Source organism: Mercenaria mercenaria, chromosome 11 (genome assembly GCF_021730395.1).
Source record: "Mercenaria mercenaria strain notata chromosome 11, MADL_Memer_1, whole genome shotgun sequence".
NCBI classification, from domain to species: domain Eukaryota; kingdom Metazoa; phylum Mollusca; class Bivalvia; order Venerida; family Veneridae; genus Mercenaria; species Mercenaria mercenaria.
This window is the reverse complement of record NC_069371.1, coordinates 43109800-43129106: the sequence shown is the minus strand read 5'-3', so window position 1 is coordinate 43129106 and position 19307 is coordinate 43109800. Positions and strand designations below refer to the sequence as shown.

Sequence of the window (19307 nt, the reverse complement as noted above, 5' to 3'; positions counted from 1 at the left end):
GTTGAAAATAAGGGAACCGCCTTGGAACGGTTAGTAAACTACTAAGTATACAAAGGAAACTGGGGTTTAAACGCGTTTAGGGCATACCAACCTCGCACTTACCCTATTTTCAACAAGTTAGACAACACAATGTAAATAAAATCCCCGCTGAGAAAGGCTCTAACATTAGCGCAAAAATAACAGTTTAATAAAGTAAAACATAAAATTAAGGTAAATCTAAGGTATAATTACACCAATGTACTCAACTCTAACTTTTAAGGGCACGACTAAGAAAACTGCAAGACAAAAATCAACTCCCTCCGTCTATTGTTTGTAGTATTTAGGAGAAAAGCATCAAAGAGTCTTGCACTTTATTAGTAATCGCACCGTTAAAAAGGAAAGTGTAGCGGTTAACTGTAGAGGGGTCAATCACTAAACACGCACTGTGCTTCACGATTTTCGCATCGTATCCTCTTTTGATCATTTTTTTAACCCATTTTACAAATATTTGATTAAAATAAGGACTATGTTTAATTTTCCGAATTTTAAAATCTACATCTCCATAATATTCCGGGTGTGTAAGTCCAAGTTTTAAAAGTGTTTTAGGTTCGTATTGTATTTTTCTAACAGTTCCGACGATCTTGTACAATTTTCTAAAAGCTTTCCGTAACTTATGATAACGGTAACCTTGTTGTAACAATTTCTTGGTGATATGAAGATTTCGGTCATTAAAATCATCTATCTTTGAGCAAGCTCTTGCAAAACGAATAACTTGTAAAATATAGACTCCGTATGATGTTGCTCTAGACACATCTTCATCAAGGTGGGGGAAGTTGAGAATTTCAAAATTAAAATCGTCCCTTTTATCATATACTTTTGTTTCTAGATTATTATTCATAATTTATAAATTCGCTTTTCGGCCTTTTTAAAACGTTTGTGTATCTATAATATTTCACAATATTTGCCCGGACAACAATGGGTTATTTCATTTTATACAGCATAGCTCTATCGTAAAGGCCTGTCGTGCAAGACAGCTAACACATAATAGAGAGTTTGAGATTTCAACCTTCGCCTTTTCCTTCATCGTTTCTTGCAAAGTTAACGTATTAAGTTGAAGTTCGATTGAAATTCCTTGATATTTCAAACTTTAGGATGAACCTTACTTCTTTTAATCCGCCCATTCAATTTATCCGTAATTATGTTCGGGGTTTTTTTTCGTGCATTTTGATAACAATTGTCCGAAAGAGCAGGACTTTTACAAGAGGTTTAAAAAATGAAAATTAAATTAAAACATTTCAAAAAGAATAAAACAAAAGCGAAACAATGTGAACAATGTAAAAACTCGTTGGTGTTGTACCGAACATTTAGGTTTCATATGAAATGATGTCAGTATACAATGCACGATTGCAAATCATACATGAGAGGAAATAAAATTGATAATCATATCAACGTATTCTATTGTTGATGGTGTTCTTGAAAGATAATACAGTTAATATTTTTTAAACTAAAACATGAGACAGCAGCTATTACATATGCATTTCTCGGTATACTTTGAACACAAAAGGCATGACCATAAGATATAAAGGACAGGTTCATCCGTCATACTGTTGACTAGTATTTCATAGTTTTTCTTAAAGGTTATTTTTACATTAAATTGGTACTTTGTACATCGAATTCCTTAAAAGACGCGTTGATAACATGAGCCAATATACACAATTTATGAATACATTTAACAAACGATTTGAAACAAATGTAAGATACTCTCGTGATATCATACGTCTTGGCAGCACCATGACACTCTGTATGACTCTGTATAATGCCAAACTCTCAGACAGCACAATATAATTGTGCGAAGTCACCAATTGTCTAGCGAAACAGTCAAGAAATGTTAGGTGGCGACGAAAATTGTCTCATAAAATAACATGTAGGCATATACACGTATTTGTTTAAATACACTATTTTATAAGTAAAGCATGTACAGATCAAGGAATTTTGGTTAGAGGGACAACAACTTTAAAGAGGGGTCACCCATTTCAGGGATGGCGTGGGGGAGGGGGGGGGTCACACAGAGTTTCAAGACCGATTTTCTTTGTAAAATGTAAGAATCATGCGGGGGGAGGTGACCCACAATGCCCCTTTGCCAGGCTCTGGATCCGTGCATGTAAAGAATGGAGTTATCCAATACGGCTAACAAGACAATTCTCGCATCATGATATCATAGATCTGAAATTGTCTGATACTTCAGAAGAATATTCATTCTTACTAGTAACATTTTATGTTTATAATTAAAACGCAATTGTCGTATTAAGTGTAAGACAGAAACGCATAGATTTTACCTGGAAGTGGAAATAAAATGTTCCACCAAATGATAATCGCGCGTTATTATTCATTTTTCAAGTAAAATGACTGTCATGCCATGTGCTTCCATCCAGATTTCAGTCTTTGATGCAGAGTATGTGGACAGAGTAGATGCAAAAAGACTGAAGTTTTGACTTTCGTGATATCACATCTCCGGACGTTTAAAACTTCCCTTCATACGACAAAAAGGTCCATCTGGTATAATCGATACCGCCTGGGGACACAAATATGCCGTAGAAGTTAGTTTGAACAAAATCTCAAAGTTTCTCAAATTCAGTTGATAACTTCATACTTCCAGGTTCAATTCAATATTAAAATCATTAGCCATACAGAACTTCATTATTCTCATACTTGTTGATAGTGTTTCGCATCAAATTTAGTCTGATTATACATATGGATAATCGAATAACTTAATAAGCAGAAATCCTGAAATTAAGCTTTTTATTTCACATGGTAATAAAGAGAAGTCTTAGGCCTACTTGATATTACATGGCAAACTTTAGTAGCAACGTCTGATATAAATAAAATAAACGCATATCGGTGACGTTTTACCCCAAATATATATGAGAGACGTTGAAGGGGAAGGCGAAGGTTAAAATCTCAAACTCTTTATCTATAAGGGTAGGCATACGTTCATAAAATAAATAACTGTCATGATACTGCAGATACATGCTCCGGTTCCCGCCTGCTTGTAATCATTGATATTTTTGATGGCCTGTACATATCTCTTAGTTCGATCTGATCATCTTGTTACGATATTGTTTTTTGTTGTTGTTGTTGATTTTTTTCTCAAGCAATATATCTTTAAATCATAGCTTTCTTTGGCATTTTTCGTATGAGTGGGCTCGTGTTTACTACACACTAACAAAGTGAACGCCCCCTGAAAACACATTCGAGTAAAGAACGTAGGTGGTGAACTGTTTGCATATTTCATTTTGAGAAAATAAAAGCATAACCAGATGGACCTTCTCAATAACCAGTGTAGACTTCTTCAGACAAGGCGATTGATAACACCGATTGATGGTTAGGAAATTACTGCAGAATAAGGGGCTTTTCAGCCGAGGAGGTTATGTTAATGACATATGTGGTCTGCAAGAGTTGTGATTCTTAAACTTAGCACTCCCTTTCACTGAACTCTATGAATATGTAAAGAATGAAGTCAATAGCTTACATAGTATTGGAGTAATGCCTCGAACAATGTTTACAAAAGAGAGAGATAACTCAAAAATTGGACCATCTAGAGTTATGAAGCCTTATTATTGCACTTCCTCTTAATGAGGTCTATTATGTATAAAGTTATATCTCGGTACCTTCAATACTTTTTGAGTAATCCTCTAGATAAGAAGAGGAAAATAATGGAGATAATTCAAGAATGGGACCACCTGGGGTATAGTTTCTTGTCATTGCACTCCCAGTCATTGACTACCATCAATATGTGAAGTATAGAGTCAAAATTTTGCATAGTGTTCATAAAATGGAGATAATTAAATAGAGGGACCACTTAAGTTATGGTTTCTTGTGACTGCACTCCCTCTCACTGAACTCTATCAAAATGTAAAGTATCAAGACAATATCTTGCATTGTATTCGAGTTATGCAGCGGACAAGGTTTTAAAAAACAAAAACGAGGATAATTCAAAAATGGGTCCGCCTAAATTATGGTTCCTTATTAGTACACTTTCTCTCATTTAGCTCTATCATTGTATATAGTTACACCTTGGTATCTTTGGTAGTATATGAGTTATCGTCCAGAGAATAACTGTGACGGACGGACAAGGTCGCGACTATATGCTCCCACTCTTTTGGAGCATAGCAACAGCCTTGTTATCTATTCAAAGTAAGAAGTTGAATACTATCAAAGCAACAGTTAATGACTTAAGAATAGAACCTTCTTCAGTTTACTTGTTTTGACATACTAAGGTTGTCATGTTACAAGGTATCAGTTTTGCAGTATTTAAAACTAAAGTACTTTCTATCCTGTGGGTTTTCGTCAGAAAGACTGCTGTCTCACAATATTCGTATAGCTGCTGCGACATATATTTGTATCTAGATTCAATGGTATACTCCATGAAATCATCCAGAAGAAAGGGAGGTGAACCTTTAATGCATATATGAAGTATATTCGCCGATGATGAAGTTTGTCAGTTTTCTGTTGCTGTATACTCAGCTTCACTGAAAAGTTACCACCTAATATATACCTCTTTACTATTTTATACAATATCGACGTCACTTTTTCATGGCCTGTGCGCGGCTATTACTCATAGACCCTGTATGATCATGTCTCCTAACCTATTTCATGACTGTCAGGTGAGAACAGAATATACGACGTGCAATTTCGCGACATGAAAGTTCGGCGTCAACCATGCCAATGGCCTGATGGCGTTGATCGTGCCTTAAACGTGGCATTCTTAGCAAGGATATTCTGTTGGTTTTTTTTAACGTATTCCTTTTAGTCTGTCGACTAACTTTCAAGTGCGATGAATGATTTGCGATAGAAAATTCGTACATGTCGACATTGCTGGAAAAGGTCATTTTGCACGTGCAGCCCGTGCCTCAAATGGAGTTAATCGAATTTGACAAATCTTTACACCAGTGACGTCTCAGCTGCGTCAAAAATGTAGTCGTGTTATGCTTTTAACACAGTCCAGTGCGACTTTTAAAATATAAGGGCCATTAGGGTGGTAACTTTTCAGTGACGCTGAGTATATATTTCTTTCACATGGGTGGTTGGCTCTTCTGTACCATGCTGTGCCAAACGATCATAGTTTTCTGCATCATCGCGCAGCTATGCTGTTTCTATCCTTTTTTATCTAGAACACGTCTTACATGTTTTTCCATCAGATTTACTTTATATTAGATTTGATATTTACAATGTCATTAACATTTCAAATAAAAGTGACGGCCTTATCCCTTGAAGAACTAGTTTGTTGTTTTCAACAACAACAGTGTGTTGTGATGTAATTTGGTATCATGGGCGTATAGTTTCGTGGTTTCGGCAAAACAGTTTATTCGTGGAACAACAATAAATTATATACCGTACCAGTTTTATATATTTCATTGACTAATACAATCACGAATCCACGAGTTTATATCCCACGATATTGGATGACAACATAGTATCTATTCTATGCATAATTCAGAATTCTGACCAACATGACGGTGAAATTTGCAGAGAGCATCAGACTACCGACAGTCCGTTAACAAGACAGCTCTATGGGGCGCACTGGCAATATTTCGTCTGCTGTTTTCTGTATAACCTTTTGCTACCGTATGAATTAAAAAGAGTTTTAGGTCTGGCGTTTGATTTCATGTTTAACACTATATCCATAATTAAATGAATGTTGTTTTTTCCATGAACGTACTTACCATTTTTCACCTAAACAAATCCTATATGAAATTTTGATAAATATATAAACGGTATGTAAAAAGTATACGCATTTAAAGGTACATCACTGAGGCTTGTTATATATGGTTTGCTTGTTGAATTTATTCAGCAACTGAATTAGATAATGCATATTATCTTTAAGAGGCGTGTGAATATCTAATGTAAAGTTGATATAGTTATGAATAGGAAACTCACCCCGTATGACCAATATAAAAGTGTTGAGAATTATGCTTAACCGCGGATTATAACTGTATATATTCCGTTTAACTGACATGGTAAATAATTTTCGCCTTAACAAACTTTACATGTAATAGTAATAATAAATAATATATGTTAACGAGTTGGATAGAAATATCCGTCCTGAGGGCACCTGCGTACTGGGCGGTAACGAGGCTTGCTGTTTTTCTATCTTGCGTATCGTATACATATAAATAAAGTTTTTTATTCTGACACTTCACTTTGAGTTTAATCGTTTGTAGCATAACAGTATGTCCTTAAAAGAACGTATTGAATCGAGAAATATGCTATAAGGAACGGAGAAAAGCTATCAAGATTTTCGTATTTTACATATTAACCTTTAGCCTGCTGTATTCAATTGTATCTGCCTTTGCGACCAGTGCAGACCAAGATCAGCCTGCACATCCGTGCAGTCTGATCATGGTCTGTTAAGAAATTTAGCAGGCTAAGGGTTAAATAATATCTAATCAATGCATAAATCGCTTAGTTGTCATTAACAGCATGAGAGTCATCTGGCATTTGGGGTGCCGGAATAATTTTGCTGGCATGGGTAAAATCACAGGAAACGCCAATCCGGTGAGCAAGAATATATTTTTATCTTCTTTATGATTTGTATAATCTTAACATGACATTCAGGGCTGCTGGATTAACCAATAAATGTGATACGTCTGGCTTATACAATGTATAAGAAGGGTACTGAAAACAGACTAAACGTCAGATAACAAAGGTTATTAATCAAACCAGTAAAGAAAGAATTACGAGGTAATATAATGCCCTTTACTGGTTATATTATGAAGTGCAATGCAACGAAAAGGGATGTTATTTTTCTGTAAGAAAATTGGAAATGTTGTTATTGTCTTAGGCAATTAATTCTTCTTTTGGCTGTGGTGAATGTTTGTGTCTAGTTAATTGAATATCCATCAACGAATTATAGATCTAAAAAGAAAAATAACTTATAATCTTACGTTTAGCTTGACCCTGACCTTTAAGCTAGGGTAATTAAAATAATTACAAATACTTAATGATAGTGAATGCTTATGCCTTGTTATTTTAAATTCAAACAATTTATCAAGAAGTCTCCTAAATTTTAACTCTACTTTTTAGTTAAGTGAATGGGTTTTGCATGAAGCAACTTGTTTGTACATGTATATAGTACAGTTTTGCGTGTAGTACTACATAGTAATTGACCCGACAAGAAAAGATATAAAAATGTGGCCTTTAAGTATGACCCAGGCCTTTGAAGTAAATGTCAAGTTACTGCCTTTCTAAGGTGTATTTCTGTGCAAAGTAACATGAATATCCGTTTATGCGGACCGAACAAAAATTTCACGTTAACCTAATTACTTCTGTACTCTGGCATTTAAGTTTAAAATCTTTGACTTACTGGCAAGAGAAGAAATACGAGTATTTGTTTTATCCATTAAAATCATTTTAACATATTTTGGACATAATTCTAAGTAAAGATGATCTAACGTTTAATCTCTAAAGCAGTTGCATTTTTGTTTACGTCACTCAGGAAATATATTCATGAAAAGTTTTCCACACTTCCAATGTACAGCCTAATATGTTTATAACTGCCACCAAAGGGACCGTCTGGATGAGACCACAATATACAGGAGACCATTATATTCATGTTGTCGATGTAGGACATTTAATCTGTCTAAAACATCATTATGCATATTTCGGCATTTTAGAAAAAAATATCGTATAAAAAATTCGCTCGCATTGTTACAGTAAAGGAACCACATTGTGTGATTTTACTACATCAGGTAGGTTGTAAGTGACGCTAATATGCTATTTTGGGGAATATTCGACTGGCCCCTGACCGCGTTCGACAGTGTAACGCTGAATAAAGATTCCAACGGTTGGAAGTTTTGAAGAAGCGATCTAAGCGGTGTTACGCTATATACAAGTGATGCCTAATGCAAGTTAGACTATGAGTAAATCATTTTACCTTGTTTTCTGATTGCTTCAAGCCTTTCCAACGTTTGTTTACGTTGTAAATGCATTCTTTGAACAAAACGAACTCGTTCATTAGCCTCTGTTCCTTCTTGAGGCCTACCAATCTCCTCCTTCAATATCTCTAGCTGTAAAAGAAATCAAGTATGAAGAACATGCAAGATGAAAAAATCTAATGTTAACTTTGCTTTTACGCACATTTTTAGGTAGGTCGCCTACCGGTTTTTGTGTTTTTTCTTTTAATTGTGAGCTCCCTTGCAACTTCAAATAATTCGCTGACACATGTGAGGCCAAACTACGAGGGTGGGATCAAAAGTAATGCAACCAGTGGTGTTAAATGACAACCAAAGGTTTGATTAAGAAAATATTTATTTCAAACCTTCAAAGTAATCTCCTTTGACAGATACACAACGTCTCGATCTTTTAATCCAATCCTTAAAAGTTTTCAGGTATTTCACTAAGGTGGTTAAATATGGCGGCCCCCGACTTTTGGCTGGATGTATATTTTCTGCCTGCAAGATTTGTTTTTGAGACGAGGGAAAAAATAGTCACAGGGGGCTAGATCCGGAGAATAGGGTGGGTGCTCTAGAATACTTCCTGTTCATTCAAAACGACGTCACAATCCCAACCTTATGACTCGATGCGTTGTCATGTAACAAATGGATGCCTCGGATACACGTCTTTGGTCAACGTTTCTGGAAATACTTGAGAAGCTTTATAAAAACTTTTTTCTTATAAAACTTGACATTCATTAACTTGCCTTTAGATACAGGACCTGGACCTGTAGTAGTGAAAAAATGGCATACATAACCTTTTTCACACTTGCAATTCTTTTGGCAATGCAAGGCCTTCTGACATTTTAGTGAGCCATACTCGGTTATTAATTTTTCGATGCGGTCCGAAGAAATGTATCCAAGACTCATCACCTGTTACTACATTCATAAATGTTTTTGATCGTATCTTTGAAACCTTTTCAAAAGCTTGCGCGCCATCTTAACGCGCCAGCGTTTTGCTCATCAGTGAGCAAATGCGGGACCCACCTAGCATTTTTCTTCTTCAAGTTCAAAATATTTCGCAGATTGCTCAACACAGATGCTTTTGAAATGCCTACCATGTCCGCAATCTGCTGAGAAGTTTATCTTGCGTCAGAAAGTACTATTTGTTTGATTTTTTCAACAATCCTTGGACTACTTGCAGACTTAGGTCGACCAGTTTTAGGCGCATTTTTGACAGACTCCACGCCTGCACAAAATTTCGTAACCCATCTGCAAACTGTGGAAAAGGACATTTCACTAGTACCATAAACAGCACATATGTCAGCATAAATGTCCTTTGAACCTCTGCTGAGTGAAGCGCAAGTCTTAATTAAAGACCTAATTTCGTTCGGTTTTTTTACACTTTTACCAACCATTTTGCCTAACTGCCTACGAGTAGAGTTTGTGCAAATGTGAATTTTGAGCGAGATATTGTGTCTACATGTATAGTTTATACGTCGATTAAAAGCTATTACAATGGGGAACACGTGCAACGCTTGAATTTGTACTAGCGCTAAAAAAACGGTTATCAATAGCCAGTGGCATTACTTTTGATCCCATCCTCGTACACGTCATTTCCTTACGCTGTTCTGTAAAATTAATAATAGAACCAAAATGAATCATTTCAATTCATTGAAACTAGTTTTGCATTGTTGTAATACTTGAAGTCGTTGAACAACATTAACTGAATTCATTAAATAAGAATCAGGCTATTCCTTTCAAGCTGCAGAAAATTACTGGTTCCTGTAACAAATGGTTCCCGAATTGGCATCTGATTCGGTGTTCTCAAGCTCCGTCAACAGACGATAACAGTATTTCTTCTTTAGCTTTTTGTAGAACGAAACAATCATGGTACACTTTTTGTCGTATTAATCAATACACAATTTTTGAAACTAGAAGTGAACCTCCCGCTATGTAATGTCAAGGCACAGTGTTTTTCGAAAACCATATGATCTACCGAAAATAAGCGTAATTTATTTGAACCCCAAGTTTGATCTGTACCTTTGAGCTTGGAATTTAGTTCTACAATGAACTTGGCGCAACATTATATTGATCGTTTATACCAACTTGTTTGAATACCAGTTTATGTTCAAAGAAGAAAGGCAAAGACAAACTAAAAATAACTAGAATATTGAATTCCAAGTTTGAACATGACATTTGAGCTAAGTGTGTGTTTTGTACCTGACACACAGCTTATGTAGTAAATAGTTTGCTAAGTTATTTGAATATCCATCCATTAATAGATAAGCTGAAGACAGAAGAAGAAATATGATTTTAGACCTATGTAACTTTACTCTTTAGACCATAGTTATGAATTTCTTATCTTGAATATTCGTATCTTTGTAAGAAATATCCAATGGCTGTCGTTCACTAAAATATGTTATCTTAAGGTATCTTTTTTAAACTTCAAATGTAGAAAATCATCATGAACTGTAACTGAAAATATAAATTATATGTATGTGTACTTTAAACCTTTAGCTTAGTACTGCTTATACATATAAAATTGTTAATTTTATATTTACATATTAAACAATATGTGGCAAGGGTTTATTTATAACTTCAGATACAAAATTTGGGCCTTATTTACCTTTAAATATATTTCTTTACAATCTGAATGTACAGTAACTCCAAACCACATATGTTTTGTTTTGAAATTCACTAAAGTTGACAACTGCTATGCTATAGATCTTTGGTGGTTTATATGCTTTTATGGAGTTTATAAAGTAAAGAAAAAATACATAAGATTCCTTTTACATTTAACTACATAAAACTTGTATTATGATATAGCTTGCCTCTTTTCCAGCACGGATAGACCAGAATATTTCGTAAAGATTGACCATTCCTACCAAACTGAAATCACCAGTCAAAGCTGATCCTGGTCGAAGCATTTTCGATATATCATTTTCATCCCGCCAGTTCTCATCTGTAAAATGTGTAAAATAAGCAAAACGTCAAGTGTCATCTTACTAATAATAATGTCATCTAGAATATAAAAAACAAAAAACAAATATTGTTCATTTTAATAAAAAAATTCCCGAAGCACGTCACCAGTCTCAATTATAGACTATAACTGGATACTATTCGTGCATTTTATATGTCTCTGAAAACTGCTAACATATCAGTTTGAATGCTTAAACAGATGACAGTAAATAAATGCTCTTACAGTTTTAAGTTAATTACAGAATTTCAGGGTCTCAAAACTTGGAGAGACAACGTCTATAGGTTTACCTTGATTGCTTTTCCGACACAAGTCCATATCTGTGAATATTTTCGTTTCAGGTTTGCTTTTATCATGTTTGCTGGACGACTCGGCTGTTTCGATGTATTTATCTCGCGCAGTTATGACTGCCTGCAAGTCTTCATCAGAAATCCAGTTGTACCTTCCGGAATGATTACTACTTGCAACCTTGTCACTCATCATCCTTGTCATATCAAAAGGAATATCGTCATACATCATCTCTGTCTCTTTTTCTGAGCGGCTTCTGTCTAGATTGATCTCATCAAATTCATGCACACATTTTTTAACTTGTTCTTCTTTTGTTAGGTTTTCTAACCGACTAATATTTTTATCGCGTGTATTTGCTTCTTTGTGTTTACACAACCTTGTGAAACTTTCGCAAAGTGATGTGAGATTTCGAATAGTGTCCTGAAGTTCAAGGTAACTGAAAACATATTTTTATATAAAAAAATCATGAATCAGAGCCCCCATTATAACAATGGCATAACGTCAAAAACCTTGATATTTTTAAGTGCAAAATCATAGTTTCACTTAACGTAACATATCGTATATTATACAAAACGTACAATATATAGAGACTTACCCTAAATCTTCTTTACACAAGGGAAACAATGTGTTTATATAGTGAAATTGTTGGGTGAACACTGTTTGTTAGTCCTAATCCTGTCCATGTTATATCAGTGCAAAGGAAAAGTAACCTATCTATGTTAAGTACTATGCTTGAAAAGTCACTCATGCATTTAACAGTCCTGAAATCGATTTCTTTGATTTTTCTCATTTTTCTAGATATTTTTTCCATAGTTTGGTGCGTATATATGAGTAGTAGATATTGTTCCCTTTCCAACAGTAGCCTTTTAAACATATTTCACATTGTGAAATTCTGTGAGTTTTCATTTGTTTAAAGAAAAAATCGTCTGTTTGTTGACATTTTACCACCACAGAAAATGACACACTTTCCCCAGGGCATTAACTAGTTTGATCTTTATATAGTTTTCTATTCAGATTGCTAATCCATGTGGCAATTATACATGCTTATCCCCTGCCTAGAAGTTAAAAGTGCATAGTTTGCATGAGTTTCTAGGTCAATAGCCGCCTAAAGGCTACCATAAAGTCTTAGCAGAGTTGTCTACATTTTTTCCAAATATTTTACCCGGGATATTTTTTTTCAGCTCAAATAACTCTTTTCAGAAATAGATATTTTAATATTTTTTTCAGTCTACGTTTTTTCATGCAGTTTACTACACATATATCTGAAATAGATAGTTCCTACCTGATGTTTGTATTTTTAGTTACACTGCCTACAGTATAATAATGCTTAAGAGGTTTAAGACGTTCTTCATGCTAGACATATTTAGCCAAATCAGTATGAAATAAAATGTTAACTTTTAATTAAATATGTTTGAAGATCCTTTGAAAGCATAGAATGTAACCAAGTATAATAATATCAGACTTTGTGTGAACCACATATTGGAAGACCTTATAAATGATTTTCTAACATGGCTCAATTTGATTGCTAGTTAAGCAAAGAGGAAGTTCAAGTTCTGTATATTCTGCAATACACAACGGTTGACGCATGGACTGGTAAGATTATGGCATGACGTCCAATTGATTACCACTAGGATATAAGGGCCTATGAAGCCAAACATAATTTTTATACAAAGATTTCTATGAACATATAAGAAAAAAAACAATCAAGGCCTTCTTGTTTTTGTCGTCTAATTTACAACGGTTTATCATTCAGATGCGAAGATATTTAAATACTCGGGCTTACGCCCTCGTGGTTCAATTCTTGTGCCTCTCAAGTCTAAACCGTGATAACTCAGGCGACTAACCACTCGAAGGCCTTGATTGTTTGTTAAATAAAATACTTTAAGTAACATGAATACTTTATTGTATTTGAGATAGTTTCACAGTCATTTTCCTCAAACCAGCAATTATTAACAATAACAAAATTTTATTCATTAATTTAAGTAACAACACAAATACCTTTAAAAATGTTAAAAAGCCGTAAAATCCAATCTAATATGTAAAATAGTCCAAATCCTGTCCAGGTCAAATTTAAATCCAGTCAGATTAAATTCCACAAAATTTCACACAGTTCGAAAGTAATATCCAAAATTTATTATTCCTCTCTTCAAAGATGACTTTTTAAATCCAGATTCTTTTAATATAAACCCTTCAAATAATCCTTCAAAATATCAAATATCCAAACTGGTAATACTTTGTTTTTAAGAAATACAGGAAAATTTCATCAATATCTACAGTCTAGCTTCTTAAGTTCTTAAGTTCTATTTTAATCTAAAACATCTGACTATATATTGTATCATGGAAGATTCCGGAATTTTCATGTAGCACTAAGAATAAAAAGAACATTCTGGAAACATCAAGGAAAATCTTTTTTTAAAGAATAACTCTTACACATTGTTTATCAAATTGTAGAAGAAAATTCTGTAAGAAAGTAGAATTATTAGTAAATACAGGATGATGTCTTAAAACAAGGTCAGTAAACAATGTTTTGACTCAGGGGACAAATACATAACAATATATTATCAATATATATATAAAGATATTTAAAGATTTATATATTATTGACGTTGCTGTATTAAACAAAGTGTGTAGTTGAACTATTAACTCTACCTTTTCTGTAATTCTTCCGTCAATGTCTGCAGTCTATATGTAAATTCTATAACTATATCTGGGCTGCTCGATTCCTAAAATAAGATAGAAAATAAAACCATTCCAATAAATAACTTTAATTTTAAATGTACACTTTGTCAGGGTCAGAAACGTATGAAACGCTTACGACAATATTAAAATATATCTAGTACATTAACCATTCTGTTCAGACGCGTGCTAACAAAAGTATTGTCTGCTCAGTAACTAAATTGCATGGGTAACTGTATTCCTTCTAAACGTGTACTTACATTGTTACAGACTACAAACTAGCAAAGTAAATGGTGAATATTTTTATATGTAAATAAGTAGCATTTGAAAGTAAAAATCGTATTTAATCGAGTTACTTTGCAACAACAGATATGCAAGTATAGGAAACGCCGCTTATGACTGGTTTCAGCTCACATACATATCTTTTTAGCATTATCAAAAATTCATGTCTCGTTTGTACGAATACGTTTTATTAGTGTTGAGGTTATTGATTGAGTACTTAACAATTCATGGCTTTAAGTATGATACGTGTGTTTACATCTGTGAAGTTATATTTTCTTCTTTCATGCGGAAAGGTCCTTATCTTGATTAAAACACACCATTGTGATAAAAAGTTGATTTTGGAATCGCCAATAAACCAATAAAATTTTCTTACACATATGAGAATTTCTTCAAGCAGATCGCATAAACCGCAAACAAGGTCTGTCCATTTACGTTCAACCGTATGAAGATGTTTTCCTCTGGCAGACACTGATGCTGTAAAAACCTAAAGTAATGTATTTAAATGATTTGATAACATTTATTTTTGAAAATAAAACCGTTTTGAAAGCACATTCTGTGTATGTAATATAATTGTTATTGTTATGTAGGTAGATGGCAAAATTTAAGGAAAACATAATAGATTTGAAAAAGCCTAAACATTTTATTACATATAAATAAATAACGCTGAAAGAAAAATTTTATTCCGAAGAATGTTTCCTTCTTCCCTACCGATTTCCGTGATGCCATTATTTGTTCGTCATCAGGTGCGATGTGCATGTGTTTTCAACTAAGTATGTGTAAGAGACTTATGAAAGAAGAAAACATTAAAAAATCAAACACTAAAGCTGTTAATTTTTCTTATACAAGTATGTTCCTTATATGATTTTTTCTGCAAACTTTAAAGCATCAGTTACTCAAGAGTCTACAACTCTTCCTTTGGGAAAGGCATGAGTATGTTTTCGAGACACTGTTTTGTGCTCTTTGCTGTGCATGTATATTTCGTTCTTTTAATGCTTTACATAGAGCTTTTGGGAATACATTTAAATATAACAAAACCGTCTAATGTAGCAAAAGGTCATATTTCTCCTAAAGCCTATGATAGTGAGTTACATTCTATTTTTGTTAATGACGTCTATTACGTAGCAAGCGTTGACCTGAATCATGGTGAAGCAGCAGTATTTCAAACTTTCAATGAAATATTCTTGGAACTTCAGTTTGCGAAAGTCCCAAATTTTATTGGTTTTGAATTGTTTGTTGTCAGACAATTTTTCTAAGCCTCCGGTCCATATGTCGTCAACAATAGACTGAACTATACCACCGAGGCATTATTATACCAACTAACTTTGTTTTGACCATATTGTTGTATTAGAAACATGTTTTGGAACACGGGACATGTAACATGTTACTGGTCTGGTGACATTCTATTAGCAGACATTGTTGCTTAACATCTAAATATTTCTGTTAATACATACGTTATTTGCATACAGTATAATTGCGAACAAATTTATTTGTTAAACAGTTTGAAGTAGACGCGTTCTATGATGTGAACAATCATTTACTTCTCGCACTAGTACTTGTACTTCTAATTGCTTTACTTGTCAAAACTGAAAGGAGAGGAGTATCGTAAATCCGTGCTCGTGCAAATATGTACGTACATTTGAATGCTGATTTAAAACAAGAGGGCCATGAAGGCCCTGTATCGCACACCTGACCTATTGACATAAAGATCATCAAGATTAACATTCTGACCAAGTTTCATTAAGATATGGTCATAAATGTGGCCTCTAAAGTGTTAAATAATTTTCCTTTGATTTGACCCGGTGACCTAGTTTTTGACCCAACATGACCCAGATTCGAACTTGACCTAAAGATCACCAAGATTACATTCTGACTAAGCTTCATGAAGATATATTCATAAATGTGACTTCTAGTGTGTTAACAAGCTTTTCCTTTGATTTGACTTAGTGACCTTGTTTCTGACCCCACCTGATCTAGATTTGAACTTGATCTATATAGCATCAAGTTTCATTAAGATATGGTCATAAATTTGGCCCCTCTAAAGTGTAAACTAGCTTTTCATAAAATTCTGACCAAGTTTCATGAAGACACAGTCATAAATCTGGCCTCTACAGTGTTAACTAGCTTTTCCTTTGATTTGACCTGATGACCTAGTTTTTTACCCCGGATAACCCAATATCAAAGACTTTATTGACGGTAACATTCTGACCAAGTTTCATTATGATTGGGTCAAAATTGTGATCTCTATAGTGTTAACAAGCTTTCCCTTTGATTTGACCTGGTGACCTGGTTTTTGACCCCAGATATGGCAATATCAAACTCGTCCAAGATTTTATTAAGGGTAACATTCTGACCAAGATTAATTAAGATTGGGCTAAAAATGTGACCTCTAGAATGTTAACAAGCTTTTCATTTGATTTGACCTGGTGACCTAGGTTTTAGATCCGGATGACCCAATATCAATCATGTCCAAGATTTTATTGAGGGTAAGATTCTGACCAAATTTCATTAAGATTGGGCCAAAGTTGTGACCTCTAGAGTGTTAACAATCTTTTCCTTTGATTTGACCTGGTGACCTACTTTTTGACCCCAGATGACCCAATATAAAACACTTCCAAGATTTTATTGAGGGTAACATTCTGACTAAATTTCATTAAGTTTGGGCCAAAATTGTGGCCTCTAGAGTGTTAACAGTCAAATTGTTGACGACGGACGACTGACGACGGACGGACGACGGGCTGTCACAAAAGCTCACCTTTGAGCACTTCGTGCAGAGGTGAGCTAAAAAGCTACATTACAAACTTAAATGAAATAGTCTTTATAAAAGTATTGATCACTTATAAAAGAAAATATTATTACCTCCCCTGCGATGTTTTGGTAGTCATAGAAAGAAAGATACGCCAATGCAAGATAATGGGCTATAGCTCGCTGAGACTTGTATAGTTCCAGAAGGGCAATTGTCTGCATGTTGTCCATACTTTCAGCCTATTGAAAAGAGACTAATTCACAAATTGTAGGCAAAAATAGTTTCTCTCAAAAATCAATAAAAAGCATGTACTCTGAAAGCAAAATGTGGTACATAATTATTGATATAAATTGTTTGCCAGACATTCTTATAAATAGCCAAATATGCACAAGTTAGTAAACCGCTGCCACACTTTTGAATAGATCAAAAATTGTACATTCTTCTTGAATCTTTACCAATACCTAACTTTTACTTTCACCTATTTACCATTTTTCAGTGTCATATATACTAAGCCAAAACTTGTTGAAAATGAACATGTTGAAAAATTTCACCGAAACTATGCGCAAGTATCTTTAGATATAATTGACTTGTTAATGATGCGTTATATAATAACAAAAGACATCAAAGTAAATGATATTTAATTGAACACTCTGAGCTTACTGCAAATACGCGATGTACGCCGAAGTAAAATCAACATCTTTAAGACATTATTTCGCTAGACAGTGCTTTTGCGTACGTTCAGTAATAGTCAATGGTTCTCGTTCACCTGGTAAATGCGAAAACTGTAAAAACAATTATAAACACAGATGCTAGAGATATTGTGTGGTTATGGTTTAGGTAATATTTCGCACAATACTTCGGAGGCAGTGCAGTGTCACATAACTCAGTCATGCTACTCTGGTACCAAAATAATGTTATCAACTTAAATTGAAGACTAACTTAGCATAATATACCATATGTCTGGACACTACCAGAATATTTCATAAATTTTAACATGACCCATCACATCAATAAGTTAACTGGGTGGTTCTGCACCGGCTGACGTGGAAGTACTTACACTTGGCAAATAGCTCTTTGGTCTGTAATTAGCGTGGCCAGAAAAGCCCGGTGCATAACATTCCATTCCAGAATCATTTTCTAATGGTCTCAAACAACTGTCTTGTACAATTTCAAAATCTGTCTCTATAGGAACGTTTTTTTCAGTCTCTGTCTCTTTCGTTGTTGTCGGGTTTTCATCAGTTGATGATTCTTGGTCTATATTTAGACAAAAGGGAAATGATGGACGAAATTTTGCATTTAACTGAACTGAAAAGGACGCATTACCACTAATTACAGAACAGCATACTTCTATATTTTATCATATCTGTTGCCTGTCATATGGATATAAAAACATTTTGAATTTAATTGACTGACATGTTCCAAAGCATCGAGTCGGACATGTTTTTCCTAAAGGGTGGACGTCTTTACTTATAATAAAAAATGAAGTACTGAAGAATGCTACATCTATTTAATTGATACGTGCTAACGATAAAATCTGAACTGACGGGTAACTGCTTCTGTGTTCTTTGATTTGCAGGTAGCCTGGACGGACACTTGCGGTGCATTAAATTCCGTTCCAAGTTCTGTTGTTAATAGTCTTAAACAAGCATCCAGCTCATTTTCACATTCAAATGCATGTGGCCCTTCGTGTGTTACGTTTCTTGCTGTAAGCGACAGTGCATGTTTCTTTTTATCATCATATGGTTGTAACTTTTCCTTTAACACAAGTTTAGTGTCGCTGCCGTGGTCAGTTAAAAAGTCTTCCACAACAGATACTGAAAACAAGTTTGATGTGTTAACAAATTGTTCTAAATAATACATGTACTTCATACTAACCATGTCTGTTACTTGCAGACAGAACTCTTGGGAGTACAATTTTGTGAATTTATTGACGTACAAACAATATAAAATAAAAAATATAGGGATTTCTCATTTATAATTTGGCTACAAATTCTACGCAAATTATTATAGTACAAATGAGGTCATATGCACTAATAAAATCTGTTGTTTTTATTCTCGAACAGATAAAGGAAGTAGACAATATATACGTCAACATTTTGTAAAGGCACTATAAATCACTGAAATGGAGTGTATCTTCTATTACTCTCAAGTTCCCACTATCTCGATTCTAATGTCATTATACGTATTTGATCGTTACGAGATCAAAAAACAGATGTTATTCCGACTACATATAGTAAGTAAAAAGGTGATGTGCTACATTGGGTGGATGTCTAGCCTTAGGGGTCGTTGATAATTCAGACTTTGTCAGACAAAATTATACCTAATATATATGCGTTAAAGATCCCACTACATTTGCGCTAATTAGTGTTAATTGGCATTCAGCGAAAATTTTAGAAGTTTAAAAGTTTGAAATTTTCAGACTGAGTGG

General features: G+C 34.2%; 1 protein-coding gene across 1 annotated transcript in view; it reads right to left on the bottom strand.

Moving 5' to 3' along the window:
- The window catches only part of LOC123530935 (uncharacterized), a 39684-nt gene that overhangs the window by 11517 nt on the left and 8860 nt on the right, over positions 1-19307 (bottom strand). The window contains exons 5-11 of the mRNA XM_053518068.1: positions 18424-18693; positions 17937-18184; positions 16993-17118; positions 14510-14620; positions 13828-13901; positions 11181-11614; positions 7913-10875 (exon numbers count right to left, since the gene is read on the bottom strand). Coding sequence (XP_053374043.1) covers positions 10709-10875; positions 11181-11614; positions 13828-13901; positions 14510-14620; positions 16993-17118; positions 17937-18184; positions 18424-18693 — 1430 coding nt within the window. The 3' untranslated portion in view covers positions 7913-10708. The remainder of the gene's footprint in view (positions 1-7912; positions 10876-11180; positions 11615-13827; positions 13902-14509; positions 14621-16992; positions 17119-17936; positions 18185-18423; positions 18694-19307) is intronic.